Here is a 23,175-nt window from a genome sequence, read left to right on the forward strand (position 1 = left end):
TTCTCAATTTCAGAATCTCAGACTCCTTTTGGTATCAGCCGGGGTGCTTGGGTTTCTGCTTTGGAAACAGCAGTTGTGTGCGCAGCAGATGGCCACTGAGCACCTGAATTGTCACTTTGGGGTCTGGGAATGGAACAGGCACTCCTTTGTGCCATGCTGAGTTTCCCTTTTAGCCTTTTTGTTTGGTTGGTTTTTTGAGACAGGGTTTCTCTGTGTAACAGCTCTGGCTATCCTGGAACTCACTTTGTAGACCAGGCTGGCCTCAAACTCACAGAGATCCCCCTGCCTCTGCTTCCCAAGTGCTTTTAGCCTTTTAAAATCATACCCCTGCATCCCAGAATAAAATAATTCTAAACTATGAAATACAAGTCTGATTAAACTTCAAATAACGTTAAGATTTTAAACAGGCTGAACTTGTTATGGGTCAAAATAATCAGAAGCGCCCGCACTGCAGGGCTGTAAAGGCCGGCTATTTTAAAGGCTTACCAGACAATTTGGTGTAAAAAGTTAGCGCAATTAAAGATGAAAACAAGGCACCAATGTATATTCCAACTAGTTTATTAAAATGCATTAATGTTGTAGTAATACGTGCAACAAATTAGGACACACCACTCTATTCATAACAAGTCAAAAGAAGAGAAAACAGCACATTTTGCTGATCAGGGGCTGCTCACTGACTAGAACTACAACCTGTATCCTGCAGACAATCAAACTGAATTCTCACTGAAATGACAGTACTAGTCTAGTTAAATACAATCTAAGAACAGCAAAAAAGGTCACAGCGAGTTAACTTTGTCTAAATGACAGCATGTGAGCTTGTTATAAAAATACTTTTGAAGTATAAATCAAAGTGCAATAGTGTCTGATGAACTCTGAATTTTTTTTTTTTTTTGTGTGTGTGTGTGTGTGTGTGTGTGTGTGTGTGTGTGTGAACAGCACCCCAAGGCTGTGAAAGCCAGCAGCCCTGAACGTCAATATTTACTAGTTAGGTTTCTGTAAGGAAATATGAAGCAGTTCTCAGGAGGACATTAACCTTTTGCAATTCTGTATACAAAGGTCCAATGGAATAGCTGACAGTTATCAAGTTCTTGTCAAACTGGATATACAAATACATAAAAACTTCAAATCCCAAAGTTTTAAACTACTGTAGGAGTCTTTTAGACAGCTATCTGAAGCAAATACCTTAGTATCAGTTTTTACTAATTTGAACACACTAAATGTTACTCCACCCCACCCCATCCTATCCCCAGGGCAGGTCTCACTGTGTACACCCACCAGGTTGTCCTGGAACTTGCTAAGTAATCCAGGCTGGCCCCAAACTCCCAATCCTCCCTGCTTAGCCTCCAGAGTACCGGCCTCATAGGCACATGCCATCAAGCTTGGCCTGAAAACTCATCTAGTACTTGATTTCAAGTGCTGCATGTGAGCTTTTCATAGCATTTTAAATTTGGTTCCACAAGCATTACATATTATTTATAATTGCAATAAAATGTCCTATTCAAATGGTAGTCATCCCTTACTATTCCATACTGTTTTGTTTCTGTTACTGTTCAGGACTTTAAAGCTCCATTATTTGGCTTCTGCCGACCTGATTCTGAATTCACTGAGAATCTCAGAAGGGGAGCTGAAAGTGAAGGGCTCCTCCGACCGGTCATTTAGTACTAGCTTAGAACACTGGGCAGACAGTGCCCTGCTGCTGCTGCTGCCCCAGTTCTTCGTGGTCTCAGCAACCCCACTACACAATCCCCATCCCCTAGGACAAGATAAACTCACTAGCACGAGTATCAGCCTGGAAGTGTTCAGACTCCTCCTATTTCAGCCCTCTGAGATTTGATAGATCCATTTCTGAAATATCTAAATAAAACGGGGGCCAGGGGGCGAGTGGAGGGAGACACAGAGGACAAAACTAAAGCAGATGGGGTGGCCACCTCCGCAGTCAACGGTCTCTGCAAATCTCATTTAACACTGGTAACAATTTTCTACCCCCAACTGCCCCCCTTTTTGGTCTTTTTGAGACAGGGTTTTTCTGTGTAGCCCTGGAACTTGCTCCGAGGACCAGGCTGGTCTTGAACTCAGAGATCTGCCTGCCTCTGCCTCCTCTGCTGGCATTTAAGGCCTGCACCACCACCACCACCACCACCACCACCACCACTTGGCAACAATTTTCTACTTATAACACAGGAAAAGGAAGGCCAATGCTTCCTCTCATACAGATCTACCAATTCTATCAGGAAACTGGCCTGCTCTACTAAAGTATCCTAGTGCGAATTCTCAACTGAATAGTTCACTGCAAAGAACGAACACTTCTACGTGAGATTGCCTCTTCAAATTCCCTGAGCACTCACATGAATGGCTGCAGTGATGTGACGTAAGTCCTCTGGAAGAATACTGTCAAGGAGCTGGTGACACTAAATTGTGACACTTGGCACAGAAGCCAACATTAATGTTTACCAACTGTGGAAGGCAGTAAGCGTCTCAACTTGGACCCTGTAGCTACTCTGCCACCGTTCAGACCCACTTCTATCTGAAGAAAGAACAAGATTGTCATCACAAGTGCCATCAGCAGTTTCCTTTTCAAGCCACACCTTCTGTGACCTCTACTTTTCCTTGTGGGTACAGGAAATGGAACCACCCGCTGCCATACAGAGTACTTCCCTTAAGAGGGACACTTTCGGTGGCATGTAGCTAATAACCAAGTCTTTGTTTATAATGGCCCTTTTCTCATTTTATCTTCTAACTCTGCTCAGCACACCTCTTGCCTCCTCGAGTTAAAGGCTTCAATATGCAGGGACATCACAGCTTCCCTTGGTGCTTTTTCAGGCACACAATCAAGCTGAACACAGAATTACATTATCTTCTAAGAAAAACTTTGGATAAAAAAGGAGCAATCGGAGCCAAAGTGCAACAAAGATGGTAATAAAAACATAAATTAAACCTGTTAAGTTTATCCATGACCCCAGCACAAAGTCAAAGAATTACTCTATGCACTTGCACCTCAATTAGTAATGGAGATTAGAATACAATGAAGCAGGAAGATGTTCTATTGTTACCAATTAAAAATCAACTGACTATGGCTCTTCCTCTAGCAGACTAGTTAGCAACCCAGTCTCACAGGCATTTACATTTAGGGTGGGCGCATCCCTGCACCCCATGCCATTCGAGTGCAGGTTAAAGCAGTTTTCCCCATAATTCAAGTGTTAGCACTGTTCCCTTTTATTCCTTGAGTTGAGGGCTTGCTATGTAGCCTAGATGGACCTCAAACTTAGACTCTCCTGTCTCAGACTCTAGTGCTGGGATTCAAGGCATGTGCCATGATACTTGGCTGTCCCTTCTGAATTTTATTCATTTTAAAAAGATTGAGTTTTGTGTACGTGTGTGTGTGTGTGTGTGTGTGTGTGTGTGTGTGTGTGTGTGTGTGTGTGACCATGGTATGCAGGTGCCGAGTGAGTGCATCGAATCCCACCAGCTGGAGTTACAGGTAGGCATGAACTGCCTGCTATGGGTGTTGGGAACTAAACCTGGAAGTGTTCTTTCCATCACTGAGCCAGCTCTCCAGTCCCTCTTGAACTTAAATGTTCTAACTGAATATGGGCTACTTCTTTTTAAAAATTTACAAAAAAAAAAAAAAAAAAAAATCACTTCTGAAAAAAGGAAACACAACAAAAAGCTGTAGCCACTGTCTGTATTTTGAAACTGAAGATCCAAGCACTTAATGTGGCAAAGCAAAGACAAAGCTCAGTCTACTCTGAGTTGAGACAGATGAGACCTTCTACAAGCTCCTCGTGATTCTTGGGCTAAGTTCAGAAGGATCTACAGAGCTCTATAGCCCAGGCTGGCTTTAAACTCTGAGCTCTGTCGACCTCTGCTTCCTAAGGGCTGGGATTAACGAGGGATGCCACCACGCCTGGCTCTACACAGTACCCCTAAAGTTTCCTTCACCGACACAAATAAAATGGGTTTGGCTCAATTTACTGCAATGACACTAATACAGGATCTGCGTGGAGAGCTGGATCCAAGCTGGGAGGTTGTGAGGATGTTCTACCCAGTCCTCCAGCTTGACCGTAACTGGTTTTAACTTAGCAGGTCAAATTTATGCCTGCAAAGGACAAAGAAATAAAGAAAAGTTCCCTTTTGCAATAGAAGTGTAACACTAAAACCTGACACTAGTGAAGGTCAGGTGTTCAGTATGGGAGGGAATAATCTTCTAAGTTTAGATCACACCTGATTCAATTCTGCTTTGCTAGGTCACTCTTGTAAACAGCTTACAGGAAGGGCTGCATGGTATGAAGCTGATACATAAACTAAGTATGTATATGCCAGGCAAGTTCATGACACAAGACTAGAAGTTGTTTAGAATGATTTTGTAGGTAATTAAACCCTGTATGGAGGCACAAATAAATTTTATTTCAATGTTCAGTCAAAGCACTTAACCACATGACATATGTACAATAAATGTCATCCTGAGCGCAGACCAGCGGTGCTCCAACACTTACAGAATCACCCATGTATAGCAAGCACTGTCATGCCATCCAACAGCTATGTGGACACCTATCTGCTTAGGTCAAACAGCACTGTGACAATAACTGAGGAGGAAGTACTCTGGTAAAGTGCCCCGCGGGAGCATTTCACTACCAGCCCATCTGCTCTCCAGATGCAGCTGACTGAACACTCACCACAGCTCTGAAACACCTCACTGCTTCACACACACACACGGACACAGCTCACTTCACATTAGTGAACACATCTTAAGAGCTTCCTTCCTTCCTTTCTCTCTCTCTTTTTTTAACAGTTCTGACTTTGGGTAAAATAAAATGTCCCTTATATACATATATACAAACCCTAACTACCAGCTTCTCAAAATCTCTGGTTCTGGTTCTAACACGTCTTTAGAGAGGAAAGCGAGCCATTCACTTGCAGGCTCTTCCACCACATTAAGAAGCAGTGTGCTTTCCAGTGAGAAGCTTGGGCTGCTACTACTGACTAGATCATGTGCACGACCCTGGGTACTCCGTGTCAGCTTAACTGTCCTTGCTTGAGGACAACTCAGCCTAAGTTACCCAGGAAATGTGTCCAACCATTTACAAAAACAAGTCTTACATGCACTTTACATTTAAAAGTGTGTGTATATTCTTCCATGAGATAGGTACACACTAAAAAATATTGCCCCCAACATAAAAAATATATATTATTTCTTTCCTTTGTCATTTATGTATATAAATATTTTACTGAAGATGCATCATTCAAATAAACAAATGCAAAAATTGCTTTATATAAAGTGTAGTTCTCTGCTATTTAGCAATATAAAATGATTACAATATAATTAGTCATTAAAGAGCTAAATTCAAGAATTGCCAACCATTACAGCAGTGAACAGTCCCTTGTACAAGAGTCCACTTGGAAAGGAGTCAAGTAAATTTTGTAACAGATTATGTAAAAACTCGAGCCATGAATGCACACTGAGCACAAGAGCCCCGCCACCTCCCTGGCGCTCTTTGTCTCATCCGGCAGGACGCTGACCTACTGCTCACTGTTTGGTGGTTCCTGTTTGCCATTAAGCTCTTGATCAATTCTGTTCAATGAGAAACACAGATAATTAGAAATAACCAAGACACTCGCAAATGGACGGCTTCTTTCTGAAAAATGACAACTTTTAGCAGATTATTCTGTTAAATAAACAAAGCTTGGCAAACAAAGCAGATACAGTAGAAAGAAAAACAAACACATATTATTTCCCCAAAGAAACAGAATTTTTCTAAGCAACAGTACACTGGCAAGGATACAAATGTCACTGTTTATGGCTATAGATACTTTATGTTCATAGCCATAAACATCCTGAGAGCCCATGACTTGTAATTCCACTACAGCAGGAAGCTTAGTGGGTAACTGTCGAGAGGAATAAACTCTCTCAAAATTAACTGTTAACTGAAATTTAAATATATCACTAAAGTCACCAACTGACCAATTTAACATTTTAAAATCTAGAAACCAAACTGTGTTTTACAGAATGGTAACTATTTTCTGGAATTCACTGGTACACTGTGTATGAATGCCTTCCATTTATTTTGATAGTAACCTACAGAAACTCAACATTCAGAGATATCTACATGAGTCACAAAATCTCACTGGATTAATGTTGGTCAGAGGTCCTACCAAAATTGAGGCACATGGAGATGAAAAGATAACATGATAACAGTTCTAATTCTCTGTTAATAGTCTCAATAGCTGGTTTGGGATGTTTAAGTCATGCTGGGACAAAGCAGGAAGGTACTTCTCACACCTGTTTCCATCCTATGATCACTGATTATCTTTCAATCAAAAGTAAAAAGCCCTGGTCTGTTGTAAAACTACAGTATGTTGGCATCAAAGATTAGATACCTACTCCTGTTATGGCCTACACTCTATGGCTCATATTGTCAATATGAACTATTATTAAGAAGTAATTGTAGGCATTGCTGAAACATGATACCTGCCTGGCCACAGACACCAAGTTGCAGAAACAGGTGAAAAATTTCAAAGGACTATACTTCAACCCTTAGTTCCTACCAAACACTGGGAAACCCCCATCTCCAGAATTCCACCGCTAACATGCTTGCCATACCCACAACTCCAAGTTTTGTTTTAAATATATTCCTATATTTAAAGCTAATTGATTGAAAAAGTGTCTCAAACTGACCTTTCAATGCTAACGAAAGTTTTATGAGAATTAGAATGTGTATGTGTAATGACCCTACTGAGGACTGAGCACAAGCAAGCAGGGAGGGCAACTAAGATTTTATACATGTGTGTATCTATTAGCAGAGCGAACACAGATAAGGAAAGATGAGGGAGTGGAAGGAACCCCAAGGGAGGAACACTCAAGATGAAGTAACTGTGACAGGTTTCAAACAAGGAAAATTAAATGTCTGAGCTTCACTTTTTATGTGATGCCTGAATTATTTTTGACAGTTGATCAAATAATAAAACCTTTAAAAAAAAGGGAAGTACCAGCACACTTCCTCAATAGAAGCAATTCTTTTTTTTGACACGGGGTTTCTGTTTCTGTCATCCTGGCTGTCCTGGAACTCACTCTGTAGACCAGGCTGGCTTTGATTCACAGAGATCTACCTGCCTCTGCTTCCTGAGTGCTGGGATTAAAGGCATGCGCCAGCCTCCAACTCCCAGCCAATCATTTTAAAGTCCAGAAGGTAGAAGGTGGCTTCCAGCTACTCCACAATTATGGACGCTATTTTGAGTCTCAGCCACTCCTCTGGCACATACATAGCACTGCCTAGAGAGGAAAGCGGAGCCCGCTACCCAGGCCACTGCTCACATCACTTAGTGAGTCTTGGTGCACCTGTAGAGTGGCGTACAGAAATGTCAAGTTATGACTCTTACATGGTAAGCTGAGTTCTCATCCAAAGAATCAAAGTGCTCAAAATGAAGACTATACCAGCCAAGGTTCTAAATGGTTCCACAGATGGGTAAAGTAATACACGTAAGTCTCTCATCTTAATTCCTAAGATCATAGTAAATGATATTTTACTAACATTGTTGTTAAATTAAAAAAAATAAAATTGGTTAACAATGGGTGTGGCGGTAGAGAGCCCTAACCTCTTATTCAGAGACTGAGGCAGGAGACAGAGAGAGGTCAGCTAGAGTAAGACCATCGCCAAACCAAACCAAACCAAAAGCCTAAAACGACTACATTAGACCCAAGGTCTCCACTTTTCTAAACGACTATGTAAAATGGTAAACTATTTTATACTCCACCTTTCACCTTTATGCTAAAACACTAACAAATGAGAGGTTGTTACACTCAAAGCAAAAGTGTTCAAAATTCAAGTGGAAATCAGAGTGTTTAACTGTTAAATGGTACATGGGATTTTAGGGATTTCATCACATGTAGAGTTTGACTGGTTAGCAGGCTATTTCATTTAAGCATATAAAGAAAATCAATGTTGGTTAGCCAAAGAGTATACGCATTGTAAATATAACCATCGGCCCCGAGGGAATAAGGTGTTGCTGAAAATGTGTAACTATTTCAAAAGCAAAATGAGAACCAGTCTTCAAAGGCCTGGGATTTGAAAGAGGGCTCCCAGCCATTTCCTTGGGTTCAGCATCGTATTCCGACCAGCACAAGGAGAAGAAGAGCTTTGGTTGCTAACAGGCATTAAGCATGCTCATGTTTGGCAGAAGGAGCTTGAGGTTCGCTCTGTACTGGGCTCCGGGCAACATTTATATTTACAAGTGCTATTCTCTCTGTTTGCGAGCTAACCAACCAGCAGCAGGGTTAGTCTGTGCGATGCAAATGGACTAGTCTAGATGCAACCCAGTCAAGGTGTGCATGTACCTTTTTTGTCTCTTTAAACTTTTCTTCTTCATACCTTGGTAGGGAAGAGTTATTTCAGTAAATGCACATTATGAGATTGAAGAAAAAAAAAGTCTGAAAGTGTAAGTCTGCAGGCACAACTCCAAAGTGCTAAGATTTGCACATGATGTAGAAAATAAAAACTGACTCAGTAAACTCTGGTTTGGACACACTTAGGCCTAAACCCTGAGACCAGCAGAGACAACACCTTCCCACACCACAGCACTGTGACGTCAAGTGTTTACGTTGACAGTCTTACTGATCCCTTCGAAGGCAGGTGGAAGTGAACTGTGAAACAGAAAAGTCTAGTCTCTGGAAATATTAAGACCAAGTTGTTTTAAGCAACAATTCATTTCTTTAGCAATATGAGTCACTTCAGTAACATGATAAACTCATTCCATCTGGGAGAGGAATATGTTAAGTTGAGAAGTGACTCTTCAGGACTGGTCCTTCAGGAAACTGTCTCTTAGACTGTTAAGAGCATTTAACATAGAAAGGACTCATGACCAGCCGTGACTTCTGCTAAGGTAAAAATGCTGATGTATGGGGAAGGGGTGGGCAAAGTCTCTCCTCTCCTGACTTGTTACAAAGCCCCGCTCTGTTCTAGAATCCCGAGTGGAGGGAAAGCGCTCGTCTGCACAGAAGCAGGGGCAGAAGGAGAGCAGGGCGGAGACGTACTGTTTGATGCACTCCGGTATGCCAACATACTCCATGGGGACGAGCTCCGCCAGTTCCGCCAAATTAAAGACGTATCTAATTTTCTGACTGAATTTTGAACTAGAGAAGAAAACACAAACAATTACCTCAATATTTCTGACACATAAAACTGACATTTCAATGACTTTTTTTTTAAAGGGTCCTCAGAAAATTACCTGATAAACGGTCTTGTCACAGCCAGAAGTGTTCGGATAAACCAAGAAGGGTGGACAATGATTAGAGACTTCAGGTTTTTCCGTAATCTGGAGATAAAAGAAAAAAAAAAAGTTATAGAAATTTCTATAAATTATAACACAAAAAGTTAGGCATAAGCAAGTATGTGCAAGTTTGTACAAAATTACTGAAAAAGAAATCACCCAAATTTTTCATTTAGGTACAATACTTCTAATGACAAGAAAATGCATTTGTGAATTCTAAACATCACTCCTATGCTATGAAACAAACTATTTCATCTGGGCAAATTCATGTCTTAGCTTGCCTGTTTTCAATGGCTTCTATCACATACAGTGGTATCCACAGCTGCCCAGCAGGAAAAGAGCTCAGAAAAGTAAAATCCTAAAACTATACCATTTTTTTCTGCGAGTCTGGGAGAAATGGGTGCTTGTTTCTAACACCATGAAAAGCACTGACTTGTAAAGACAGCACAGAGAAGACAAAGGAGAGAGCAAAGGAATCGGACCCAAGCGCATTCTAGAGGTTTAAAAATCTTCACTAAAAAGTAAAACCTCTTTCTTAGGCATTTGTATATGATTTTAAAAAAAATCACAAAGGATAACTAACATGTTTGCATATGAAACCTATTAACAGGAAACCTATTAACAGATTTGAGTAAGCCATTTGAATCAGCTAAGGCAAAATCAAACCATTAGCAAGAGTAAAGGTGCCCACTGGCGTGGACAAATGAGTCAAGAGAACACACTTGTAATGTCTGTTCTGGAAACTATAGCTGGGTTAGTCTTCTTAAGAGACCTGTGAGCTAGGGAGATAGCCTCGTAGGTAAAGTGCCTGCTGTGTAAGCCTGGGGACCTGGGTCTCATTCCCCTGAACCCAGATACAAAAAGAAAAGCATGCTGTGGCAGACATGTAATCTCAGTGCTGGGACTCTCTAGGTACCTAGCTTAGCCTAGTCAATGAGATCCAGGGCTGAATCAGAACTTTCTGAAAAATAAAGTGGACAGTGACTGTAATAACCTTAGGTTGACCCCTGGCTTCCACACAGAACTTGTGCAAAGCAGTATAGGAACATTCTCCATCCTTTCCAAGATGAGTAAGAATGAGTTCCAAATGACATAAGAAAGAATGGAGAACAATCACGTGTGTTTTGAAGAATTAAAGTCACTCTTACTTAACAAAGCACAGACTCAAGTTATTCTCCATGACACTGTACAATGCCATCTTTAGAAAATAAAAACATTAAGAAATTGATAAGTACAACTGAAGAGATTGACATGCTATCTTTAAACAGCAACAGAAAGTATACTTCAATAGAACTACTGTAAAATCTCTCAGCCAAGTCTACATCACCGTCTGTCAATCTGCTGGTAGCATCTCCTCAGCCATCCCAGACTGGGCATTTTCCTTCGAGTTGTCGCACCGTTTAAGTAAATGATCATGTAGTTCTCTGCTACCAACAGCTCTAAAGTGCCAATGACATATCTATAAAAACAATTAAGTACATGTCTTAAATGTCACCATTCAGGACTGAACTAGGCTCCCAAAATAACACAGTTCCCTTCTTTCCCCCATGACGAGAGCGAACACCTGTAGTAGCTGACAATATGACTGTTTAAAACAAAGTCCCACCAAACCCATACAGACTGAATGGCACTGTGTGCAGTTAGGGGACAGGTGGGACCAGGGTATGACACACACTGCTTTTCTGTGTATGCTTCAGAGCTTTGCAGTAAAAAATGGAAAACTAGACTAAGCCAAGAAAAATAGTGACTGTGGAAATTAAAGAAAACCCCTGGACTACCAAGTGAGTTCCAGAAACGGCACAAAGCTACACAGAGAAACTCTGTCTCGAAAAACCAAAAAAAAAAAAAAAAAAAAAAAAAAAGAAAAAAAAAAGAAAACCTTGTCAGCTCATCCATCATGCTGAGTCCCCAGGGAGAGATGTAATTTAGTCATACAATTTTGAGATGGTCAGTTACCTTTTCAAGCAACGTGTTTCCAAATAACAGTTGGAACAGATAATCTATACTAATTTTAAGAAGTATGTTTTTTCTATTGAGTTGGAAAATGCAGTTTCATAATGCCCAAGGATAAAGACTTGGGGACTCAGAAACAGGGTAACTTCTGTATTTTGTTACTACTGTTGTCTGACTGGGTATACACATGCCAGGCCAGAGCTGTCACTGAGCTGTCACCCTAGTCCTTTTTGACATTTTATTTTGAGACAAGGTCTCATTAAGTTGCCCAAGTTGGCACTAACCTTGATCTGTATGCAGTTCAGTTGGGCCATCAACTTGTGATCCTTTCCCCTCAACCTCCCAAATAGCCAGGATTATTGTCCTACACCATCAAGCTGGCTTCTTTCTCATTTTTACAAGACTTAGTTCACTAGCATAAACTCATTAGCTCAGAATTCTGTTCAAATATCTTGTTAAGACATACTTACTTAAAGAGATTGTCCATCAGATATCTATAGTTAGGCTGGCCACTTTCAGGCATAAAACAGACAGCAAACACAACAATGGCATTTAAACCATCCCCGTAATAGCCTGAGAAGAAAAAAAAAAGAAGGGTAAAATCTTTGGCACAATTTTACTCTGAAGGATTATCATTTTTAATTGTGTGTGTGTGTGTGCGCATGCACAGAGCTTCCAGATGAATGAAGACCATAGACGACCAAAGGATGCATCTGGCCAAGTAAATTAAGTGGGAATAATTTCCTATGAGAAAGAAAAGCCCATCTGGCCAGTGCTGGGACTTGGGGTATACGACATGTTTATTCAGAGCGCACTGCATTCTGGTAATGGAGATGCGGACACTATTTGCACAGCATCTGGGAGAATTCCTATACGGTACAGTCGGACCAACAGAGTGACAACTGCAGTTCCCTAGCCCTCTGACTCACTTGCAAATCTTCTAGGGGAACGAACTACCTTGTGTAGCCTATAATCAAGCCAAGTGGGTGCCCCCCTCAACATGTGGAATCAACAGTGCACACTCCACTAGCTAGAAGTAAAGGAGAGGCTGCAGTCAAAGCTCAAGAGGCAGCTTGTGCCAACACTGCAGCACGCTAGCCGCATACAAACTGTAAACTTACACCTAGTGCTGCAACGGATGCACAGATGCAGTTTTCATGGACAACGAAATATTCAGTGATAGCAAATAAACCAGACACACATAGATGAAGCTCAAAAGCATGCTGAATGACAAGCAGTGCAAGAACTGCACACCATGTGAGACTAGTCCCATGCTTCGGAGGCAAGGCTGACTACGGGGTACATTATGAGTAGTGGCTTTTAGAGAGGATGGGCTTACTGCAAAGGGGTGTAGAGCTTCCTAGAGAAAGTGAAATGTTCTTCATGAGCATGGATCATACCTATGTGTGCATGTACATACATGTTTATATATACTGAGAGACATACAAGCTTTTGTTGAAACTTATCTATGTATTAAGATAAAGTGTAAATGCTTACAAAGGGTTTAAGAACCTAAGCCCTTTTGAGAAGTGAACATATAGGGTGAAACTACTATACTTCTTAAACTTACAGTAAACATATAAAAATAATTTTAAAAAGTTATTTGTATGATACCTGCAGAGGCCATAAGAAGATATTGGGTCCCATGAGACTGGAGTTGTCAATGGCTGTGAACTACCATGTGGGTGCTAGAAATTGAACTTGGGTGCACTGAAAGAGCAGCCAGTATTCTTACTGCTGACCCATCTCTCCAGCTCCTACATAAATAATTCTTAATTGTCCTTCTATTGTTTTACTTCAAGCCTTTTATATTCCTGGGGCTGGAGAGACAGCTCAGCAGTTAAGAACATGGCTGCTCCTCCAGAGGATTCAGGCTTGATTCCCAGTACTCACACAGCAGCTCTAAAACATTTCTAACTCCAGTTCCAGGGAATCTGATGCCCTCTTCTGGCCTCTATGGAGACAAGACACACACAAATAGTGGTGTCCAGACATATATAGATAAAATATCTGCTGTGGAATGTTGTTCTGTATGCTATGAATATGTGTTGCTCTGACTGGTTGATAAATAAAACGCTGATTGGCCAGTAGCCAGGCAGGAAGTATAGGCAGGGCAAGCAGACGAGGAGAATTCTGGGAAGAGGAAGGGCTGCCTTAGGAGTCACCAGCCAGACATAGAAGAAGCAAGATGTCAAGGCAGAATTGAAAAAAAGTAACAAGCCACACAGCTAAACATAGTTAAGAATTATGGGTTAAATCAAGTGTAAGAGCTAGTCAGTAATAAGCCTGAGCTAATGGCCAAGCAATTATAATTAATATAAGCTTTTGAGTGATTATTTTATAAGTGAGTCATGAGACTGTGGGGGTCTGGCAGAACAGGAGAAACCTTCCTACTACAAATATCCATCCACATAAAAAAAAGTTGAAACAAGGTCAGATGGTAGTGGTGCATGCCTTTAGTCCTAGCACTTAGGAGGTAGAGGCAGGTGGATTTTTGTGAGTTCAGGGCCAACCTGGCCTGCAAAGTGAGTTCCAGGTCAGCCAAGGCTACACAGAGAAACCCTGTCTTGAAAAAAACCAAAAAACAAACAACCGCCCTAAACACAACAAAAAACAAACAAACAGACAAAAACCCTTTTGTATTCTTAAAATGAGTTGAGAAATTTTCATTATTCTTTCAAAATAAGCTACTATCTCTAGGCACATTTTCTGACAGCATTTAGATTTGGGACACTGCGTCTAAAGATTCAGAGGATCCTCCCGAAGCCTTACCTCCATGGCTAATAACCTTTTTGTAGGGTTCGATTGCCTTCATATCCACCCTGTGGTCCTGTTCTCCAATTCTGAACATGCGCCAGCGGCGTCCATCTTCTTTTTCTTCTGTGGCTGTGTATTCAGTAATTGAGCCTTTCCTAATGACTTCAGTAGTTTTGGGTTTGGGAAGATCATCTGTTAAAATAAAAGGCTTTTGAATCACAAACTGTTATTTACACAATAAAAATCAAAACTGTATGTTAACCACTTTACTATCTAGATTATTCCAAGTGTTTCTGTTTTCTTTTTGGTGTCCTGCTGTGCTCCCCAGGCTAGCCTCACACTCACAGGCTCAGGTGATTCTGCCTCAGTCTCCCAGTATCTGGGAGAATAGGTGCACACCACCACATCCAACTATTTACAAAGAATTTTTAATACACTAGCTGAAATGATCACCTACGTTACAAGAAGAGGCTTGTTCTTACTTAAGGCCAATTTATGTCTTTAAAATCAGTTTACCAGAACTTTCTATTGCCCAGTTCAACAAAGCACCAAGTTATAGTGCATCATACACCAGGCTTAGCAAAGATACAGCCACTGAAATCTTGCTACACTGGTCTTGCATGCCTTTCCAGATTTCATTCCGGACAACGGTGTCCATTAGAATTACTAGCACAGCTTACTTCAAGTAAGCATCCGAGAGCCAATTGTGTTCTAGCACATACATTAATTATAAAACACTGTAATACAAGATAGAAAGTGGTTAACTACTCAGTGATCATTTTCCATTTGATCAATTTTATAAAGCTGACACATACTTTTCTGAAGAATACATGCAAAAATTTACATAAATTAACACTAGCCAAAGCACCAATGATTACATACAATTTATGTGTGCAGATTGCAGTTTAGTTGATTGAAATGAAGCTATGATTTTCAAAACTTTAGTATGATAGTCCTTACCAAAAGATGGGGGAGGGGAAACCTACTGCATGTTAGTTGTTTCCAAGACAAAGCTGTTAACGGAAAATATCCTTCCAGGCAATGACTACAGCAGCATTAAGGAGAGAAGAGACAAAACACACAGGCAGAAAACTATTTCAGTGTCTGTATAAAAGACTGCTTCTTACTGGGCTGCTTATTGAACCAGTAAAACAGGGAAGAAAAAAAAAAAAGAACAAAAGCTACAGAGTATCACTCTTCATTACCCAAAAGTGTCTACTGCTTTTAAGTGCAGTTTTGATGCATAATTCACTTTAAAGATGAAACAAAAAGGTTAACATTTGTCTAAATAGTATAATCAACCACTGCCTAATTCTAGAAAGCACACAAAGCAAAACACACACCAATGCCTCCGAACACAAAGTGATTACAATGGCACTGTCAGATTGGGGCCAACACTCCCGACTTCAAGGCGGCGGCGGCAGCTGTACAGGTGCGGCAGTCCTCGGCACCTCTCCTGCCAATCCTTAGGTATTTAGCAGTATTATTACTAGAGACAGGATCTGTGTAGTCGCTCTGGAGATCAGGCTAGCCTGGAACTCAGATCCTTCTGCTTCTGCTCTGGAGTGCTGGGATTAAAGGGATGTGCCACTGTGCCCAGCCCCTAGGTGTTCTTTAGTATATTCCTCATATGTCTCTTTAAAAGACTTTTCCTTACTAGATTGACTAACAAGAATATACTAGAATATTAAGCAATACTTATGAAGCAACTATGGAAAAACAAATTACAATACTGGTCAAGTAAGGAAAAACAAAACAAAACTAAACTAAATGAAAGCTACCTGCATTATCTATAGTCTTGAAAACTTCAAGTATTTTCAGAATCTTCTACTTTAGTAACAAACTTAGGAACTGCAGAAAAAATAACATATTTCAAACAAAATCCTTCAATGGATTTTAGCAGGTTTCATGTTTAAGATTTGGCCACATCCTACTTTTCCTAAAGAGAATCCCATGATAAACACTATGTAAACATCCATTCACAAAGCTCATATAAAAACAGTGAATTACCTTCCCACTCAAATTCATCACTGTTCTCTGATGGGGTGTCTAAGCCTTCCAGATCAACTTCCCCGCCTTCGTCCAAATCATCCGACCACACAGAGCCTTCACTAGGATCCAGGGTCAGGCTGATGTCTGGGGCCATTAGTTTCTTACGTACTTTATTTCCATTAACTTCTAATGAGCCTGAAATTGGAAAACAAGGAAGAAGACTGGACTGCTCAGATGCCCCAGATGAAGGGGGAAACATTTCAGTCACTTCATTCTTAAGGAAAACATTTAAAAGAAAATCCCAAAGCATTAATTCATAAAACTGGGTTATGATCACTGCTTTTTAAAAAAGATAGATTTTTATTCTACTTATTTTATGTGTATGGGTGTTTTGCCTGCATGTATGTCTATATACCACATGTGTGTAGTGCCTGAGGAGGCCAGGCCAGAAGAGTTCATCAGGTCCCCTGAAACTGGAGTTATGGATGGCTGTGAGCTGCAATGCAGATGCTGGGAATCGAACCCAGGCTCTGTGCAGGGGCAGCAAGTGTTCTTAACTGCTAGGCCATCTCCTCAGATCCAATTTATTTATATTTTTAAATATGTGCATATGTGTGTGTCTATGTATGAGTATGTGCATACAAGTGCAGTGCCTGCAGAGTCCAAGAGATGATACTAGACCCAGAGAACTAGTTATAAGCATTGTGAGATACCTGAGGTGGACTGTGAGAACAGCACTCTCTCCTCTGTAAGTTACCTGAGGTGGACTCACTCTGAGAACAGCACTCTCTCCTCTGTGAGATACCTGAGGTGGACTCACTCTGAGAACAGCACTCATTCCTCTTAAAAGACTTATTTACTACCTGCTTCTTTGTCACGAGATCAAGAATGTATCAATGTCCTTTTAAACAACAGAGGCAGACTTCTTAGTCAGTTCTTATTAATATGGTCTCTTTCACTCCTTACAAAAATTTCCAAAACCAAAGGCATATTTTTTATGAAGTTAAATTTCTCAAGGATTTGCCAAAACCAAAAACTCTGGTTCCCTCTATGAGACTAAAAGCTTGATGTGTTTTGTTTTGTTTTCCTCTCTACAAAGAGATATGTTCAAAAGTAACACAAACTTCACGGAAAGTCAGTAGTTCTTACCAGGTTGGCTGTCTGGACCAGTTACATCCAGTATGTCTGCTTCAATACTGTCATCTTCTGGTAAAGGTCTGAAGGACGAAAACATACTCTTTAACCCAGAAATTCAAAACAATTCTTTCGATGTTCAAAGGTCCATTAAAAATATTGCTCACAGTTATAAGGACTAAAGCCGTGTTTCTTAAGCTCTACAAATCAGTTTGTATGCATGTGTGAGGAGGTCAGAAGCTAGTCCCAAGATGTTCCTCAGGTGCTGGCCACTGTTTGAGACAGCATCTCTCACTAGCCTGGGACTGACCAAATAGCCCAGGCTGGCCGGCCAGTGTGCCCTGGGGGTCTGGTCTCCATTTCCCCAGTGCTGGGGTTACGGAGGACACCACTATGCCTGACACTCCATTCACTCTTGCACACAACTGATATCCCATTCCTCTAAAAGCCGTCAGCGTAAAGCACAGCTTGCTAAAAATCTGAAGTTGAAGTGATTAAAACAAATATTAAAGACAACCAGTCACATATTTAGTTGGAAAATAATGTTCACTTGTAACTTTTTAAAGGAAGCCCAACATACATGAGCTGAACACTCAATAAAGTAATTCTGATGCTTTGTTCCAAATCCGTGTAAGAAACAGTGCTGCTCACATTGGAAAATCTTCATCCTGCCATTCTTCCTTCAGCTCCACACCTTCCATCCTCAGCCTGGATTCAATGTCAACTTCCAGCTCCTGGCAATCCAGGCAGCCGAGGTCCTGGGAGGGAAGGATGGACAACAGCTCGATTTCCACTCTACTCTTCATCTGCTGCAAAGGTGCAACAAGCCCACCCAAGTTCACATCTCCACTCCAGCAGCCACAGAGGCTTTAGCTCAGTGATCTGGTTAGGACATCTATTCACCAGGTTGAAACTTGACTCTATCTCAGATAATTAAATGTCTTTTCTGTCACAGAATCCTAACTAAGCCTTGTGTTCTGGATGAGGTGATTCTAGAAAGTGCACTAGTAACTTACAGGCACCAGAGCACAGTGTTATGCAGTGTGTACAGCTCCCCCTCTCCACTGAGTCACTTAGAGTCTACCCAGGAGCTTGGCCAGCAAATGAACTGTACGAATCTCTGATGTGCTTCCATTTGTACCCCGCCTCTCTCATTGAGCTCAGCGCTCAAGTTCGTGATGCTTTCTTATATGCAACTATACATTTTAACTTAAGCCCCGGAGTTTAACTTTAGTTTTGTAAGAAACTGTAAGAATTTTCACTTTATAAGGAGGAGCATTGACTCACCTTCTGTCTGACCGAATAAGACATTTGAAGTACAGTCTAAGAAGTCATGAAGAAGAGCTGGAGAGATGGCTCAGTGGTCAGTTTCCAGTACCCACATGATGGCCCACAACTACCTGAGACCCCAGTTTCATCACACTACCTCTTCTGACCTTTGATGGTACTACACGCACACGGCGTTCAGACATGTAGGCAAAATACTCACACATAAAGTAAAAAACAAATCTTAAAAAAAAAGTCACGATGATCAGTTGGTAAAAAGTACAACAGAAACAGCAAGAGGTATCACTGAGCTTCACCTCGCTTACATTAGAGCAATCTACAGAGTAAGTTACTACAGAGAGCACTAAACCACATCTCTGTCTCTGTCTCTGAACCATGTTCTTGCCCTTTAGGCTGTCTTCAAACTATATAAATGGATTCCTGTTATGAGTTTTCCTTAAAAAGTGTGAGAACATAAATACACACAATATAAATTACTGTTGGTAAAATTATTCCTTATTTGCTGGAGGAAATATTTCTCTTGTGAAATGCCTCTTAACTGCTTTGTCACTTGGAAACTAACTCCTTCAAAAGTTTGTCACGGGGCTCAGGTGTGCAATCCCAGTGCTCTGGGGCCTACAACAGGAGGATTACTGCTGAGTTCGAGACTAGCCTGGGCTACACAGCAAGATCCTGTCTTAAAACAACAAAAGGAACTCTTTACACACACACAGGCCTGTAACCCCAGCTCTCTCAGAGGCTGAGGCAGGAAGACTGTATGTTCAAGGCCAACCTGAGCCTCTCAGTTAGACAGTCTCAAACTCGAGCAGGAAGGCAGGGCTGGGCTGTAGCTCAGAGACTGCCTGCTCAGCACATGAGGCCCTGAATTCAATTCTCAGCACTACAGGCAAACACAAAAAAGCCCAAGTCCTTGTGCTCTCACAGCCCACTTCCTCAAGTTTATGCTAACGTCCTCAGTCACGTGATGTCCAGACGCCTCTGTACATTGCCGTGGGATTTTAGTTATGGGGACGGTTATCTAGGCTAGTTAAACAAAGAGAGGACAGAGAGAAACCGAGACTAACTCCACCATTTCATCAAGAACTTTGGGGGTGGCCCACTAGGTAGATAAAAACAAAAGGCAACAATCGAGCTCTGTTCTTGGAAGCACTTTATCACCAAGCAGCTGTGCGAACAGGAAAGAACAGGAAAACAGCAAGAAAGGAGTTGAAACCCGCACAACTGCTCGGGAGGGAATCCGGATGCCTCTGACTCACAGTTGGTTGGTTATTTCCCAGGTTTGCTTTTAGTGCTTTAAAATAGGGAAATAACGTACTTCCACAGGGGGAAAAATCTGTCTCGAAAGCTTGGTGGCACATCTTTATACCAGCTTTTTTTGGGACTTATAAGGAAGTCAACAGTCCTTGACCCCAGTCAGGTTAAAAATCAAAGATGATGGATTCCTCCATACACAACTTGAGAGGAGAGGTGTGAATCCAACCGAGATGGAGAGGGAGAAAGCCACAAGCAGTTTAGGAAGATTAGCCAAATTAAGTATGAGGACCCTATTCTGACCCACCTAGGCTGTGACTGACAGTTCTCCAAGGTAACTTCACTGTCATGTAGTCTGGGCACTGCTGCTAGAGACAGGCGATGCTGAAACCAAACACAGGTGGCAGGAGGCCAGCACGGACAGAAGGCTCTGCTTTATTATTTCCATTCATTAGGAACAACAGCCTATATGCCCATGAAGACCAACGAAAAATCCCCGGAAACGTCCTCCATACTTGCTTGTCACTATTCTAAAATCCTATCTTTTTTAAACAGGCACGCTCGCTCGCACGCACGCACGCACGCACGCACGCACTGGTGCACACAGCTGGGATGGGTGGGTTAGAGGCGTATGCTTTGGCAGCAGAGTGGAGGAAGGACGACAGTTTTCAGGTGTGGTCCTCTCTGTCCACTTGGTTTTGAGACAGGGTCTCTCTTCTATTTCCTTTGATTATTCCATGCTCCCAGCTAGCTGGCCATGAGCTTCAAGGTGATTCTCCTGTCTCCTCCTCCCATCTTGCCACAGTACTGCCGGGATTATAGCTGGCCTTTTATGTGGGTTCTAGAGGTCAAACTCAGGGGGGCTCAGGCTTTCCAGGCAAGTGCCTTTACTGGCCAATCCATCGCCCCTATGACCATCATGTAGGTTTTTCAAGAATGAAATGAAATGCTTCCACAAAAATGTTCTCTCAAGAAACTAGAATGGTGCTAACTGCTTTCAAAATTGTGAAAACATAGCAGAGGATACACACACACACACACACACACACACACACACACATACACACACACACATCTCTAAGAACACGTTTACTAAATTGTCAGTATGCAGAAGGTATTGGAGATGCGTTGACACCTTTAAGTAGATTACACCCTCACACCTGATCTCCAACAGTCTGCTAGTGTTCTAAGCTGGTTGTAATGTAAAGTTAGGACTAGCAGTACTACTACTGTCTTGCTTCGTAGGATGTGAGCCTAACCAAAGACCTGACTACTGTCAGCTAAGGCCACTCTTGGGTCTGGAGAGACATACTTGTTTTCATCACTCCAGTCAGAACAAACAGAACCACTGGCCAAAAGAGTATTTCACCTCTACTAACCATTTTTTTTTTTTACACCCATTAGTAACCAATGACTCAACTGACCAGCAAATGTGTGAGATAGACTATGATGTTATTACCCCTTTATCTTAGACACCAGGCAAAAGACCACATCCCGATTCTCAGATCTATAGCAGAACTGTTCACAATATAGCATACTGTCTCCAGTTCACTACCAACTCCATGCACAGGTCTGTAAAACCAGATTTGGTTATACTTAGTGTGAAAGGTACTGTAATGCCTAAAGATGGAACTATGCTGATTTATGGTAATTAGTTCCTACTCTATGCACACATGTATCACACTTCCTAGTCTAACAACACAAAGCTACAGATAGAAAAGACTTAAAGACTAAGAACAGCATTAAGAAAAAACCCAAAAATACAAAAATGAAAAGAACCAAGCAAAAAATGTGCACAGTAATGAAGCATTGGTAACTTCATGTATGGGTAACTTAACTAGATAACTTCAATTCTAACTTTGAAGAAACATCCATTCATAAATTACAGTTTCTTTCTACAAGTGAAGGCTAGAAGGCTGGCTCAGTGTTTAAGAATTCTGGCTGCTCTTCAGAGGACCCTATTTCAGTTCCCACCACCCACACCTGTCGGTTCCCAACAGCCTATAACACCAGTTCCAGGGAGTTCTGATACCCTCTGCAGTTGCCCACACCACGCGACACAAGAACATTTACAAAAACAATCTTTGGGGGGGGGGAATTCTACAATTGCAGAAGGATTCTTATAAGTCGTAAGGCAAAGTGCGTTTCATTCAAGGTGGGAATTCAAGAATAAGAGAAAAGATCCTAAAAGTGAGGCTAAAGAATACAATCGCAGATGGATGGTACTATAACTACCTTGATAAACAATGCAAAAGCTGTGTCCTCAAAGAGTTCCCTGGACAAAGGACGTTTCAAAGCAATATAACAGAGACCCAAATAAGTTTCTGCTTGAACGTCAACTGACCTAGGGAGAAGGCCACTTCCGTAGCATCGGGTGCATATAGAAATCCAAAGCATATGGGCCAGTATTTAAATGAAGAGGTTAAGTGTCCTAAAAGAAGCAGGGACCGGACATTGACGCACACACCCCATCCTGGGATAGCACTCTCAGGACAGTGCAAGAGAGCCTGATGACTTATAGGATGCTGTTTGTGTATGCTGTCTGCGTCCATCCCTCGAGGCTATGGGGTGCATTACACGCCCAAGTTTCTTTGTTCGGCTCCGGACTGACGCCGGATAGGAACACGGAACAAACGTGGCTAGGGGAAGCCAGGAACCGGGAGGTTCCGCCCCAGGCACTCGGCCACAGACGGAAAAGGAAGGGGGCGCGAGACTGGCACCAGCGCCCGGGGCGGGGCGGGGCTGGGCCCGGCAGCGCCAGGACCCGGAACGCGACCACGCCAGTCCACGGCCCCCGCCCCCGCCTGGCCTTGACGGTCCTCCCGCAGCTTGCTGCGCCCCAGCCCGGCCCGCTCCCCCGGCCGCGCTCACCCCGGAGGAAGCCGCGGCCCCCTCGTCCTCTTTGCCCCTCCAGGCCGGCGACGTGGGGCTGACGGCCAGGTCGCAGAAAGCGGCGGCGGGCAGAGCCCGCTGCCCTTGGTCGGCGGTGGAGACGGGGCCCAGCGCTTCCCGGCCGGTGGCAGCTGCAGTCCCGGCGGCAGCAGCTGACCCGGATTCAGTGCGCACGCCCCGGCGGAAGTGACCACCTCCGGACCGGCGCCGGGCGCGGCTGAGGGAGGAAGCCGGGACGGAGCGTCATCACCAAATCCCCAGCGGCCCTCCTCTCTGCGCACGCGCGGTTCTCGTCCGGGTTTGCTGTCTTCAGCCTGCCGAGTCGCTTCCAAGGCTCGCGCTCTTCCCATTTCTGTAGCGACATCACCATGCTGTCTGGGAGGGCCAGTACTTTCTTTCTGTTTGCTTTTACTTAACATGACGTTAGCTGTATTATAAAATGAATGCAAACGGTGTGGAAGATAGCCGATGTCTTATGTGGGATAGTCAGGTCCTAGAAGAATCCTACTTTGATAGAATTCTCCAATGTGAAGAGCTTTGCTTTCTAGCAGTGCTTCTGGGAGTAATTCCCCCCCCCAACCTCCTACCTCCACCCCTACCCCCACCCTCCACCCCCCAGGATCTTATGTGTCGGGGTTGGCCTTGAAC

General features: G+C 42.5%; 1 protein-coding gene across 4 annotated transcripts; it reads right to left on the minus strand.

Moving 5' to 3' along the window:
• Positions 1-542: 542 nt before the first annotated feature.
• On the minus strand, positions 543-22,687 carry Bnip2 (BCL2 interacting protein 2). 4 transcript variants are annotated; one of them, XM_028865936.2, is made up of 10 exons: positions 22,507-22,687; positions 17,749-17,855; positions 17,113-17,180; positions 15,982-16,158; positions 13,987-14,163; positions 11,685-11,787; positions 10,589-10,720; positions 9,220-9,306; positions 9,026-9,124; positions 543-5,569 (listed from the first exon to the last, which is right to left on the minus strand). In XM_028865936.2, exons 2-10 carry the CDS (start codon positions 17,796-17,798, stop codon positions 5,518-5,520), a joined length of 945 nt encoding a protein of 314 aa, XP_028721769.1. In that variant the 5' UTR covers positions 17,799-17,855; positions 22,507-22,687; the 3' UTR covers positions 543-5,517. The 4 variants fall into 4 exon arrangements, with proteins under 4 accessions (XP_028721769.1, XP_028721755.1, XP_028721748.1 ...); XM_028865922.2 differs by lacking the exon at positions 22,507-22,687 and adding an exon at positions 8,330-8,363 and having other exon boundaries at positions 17,749-18,674; XM_028865915.2 differs by lacking the exon at positions 22,507-22,687 and having other exon boundaries at positions 17,749-18,673.
• Positions 22,688-23,175: the final 488 nt, after the last annotated feature.

Source organism: Peromyscus leucopus, chromosome 7 (assembly GCF_004664715.2).
Source record: "Peromyscus leucopus breed LL Stock chromosome 7, UCI_PerLeu_2.1, whole genome shotgun sequence".
Lineage (NCBI taxonomy): Eukaryota > Metazoa > Chordata > Mammalia > Rodentia > Cricetidae > Peromyscus > Peromyscus leucopus.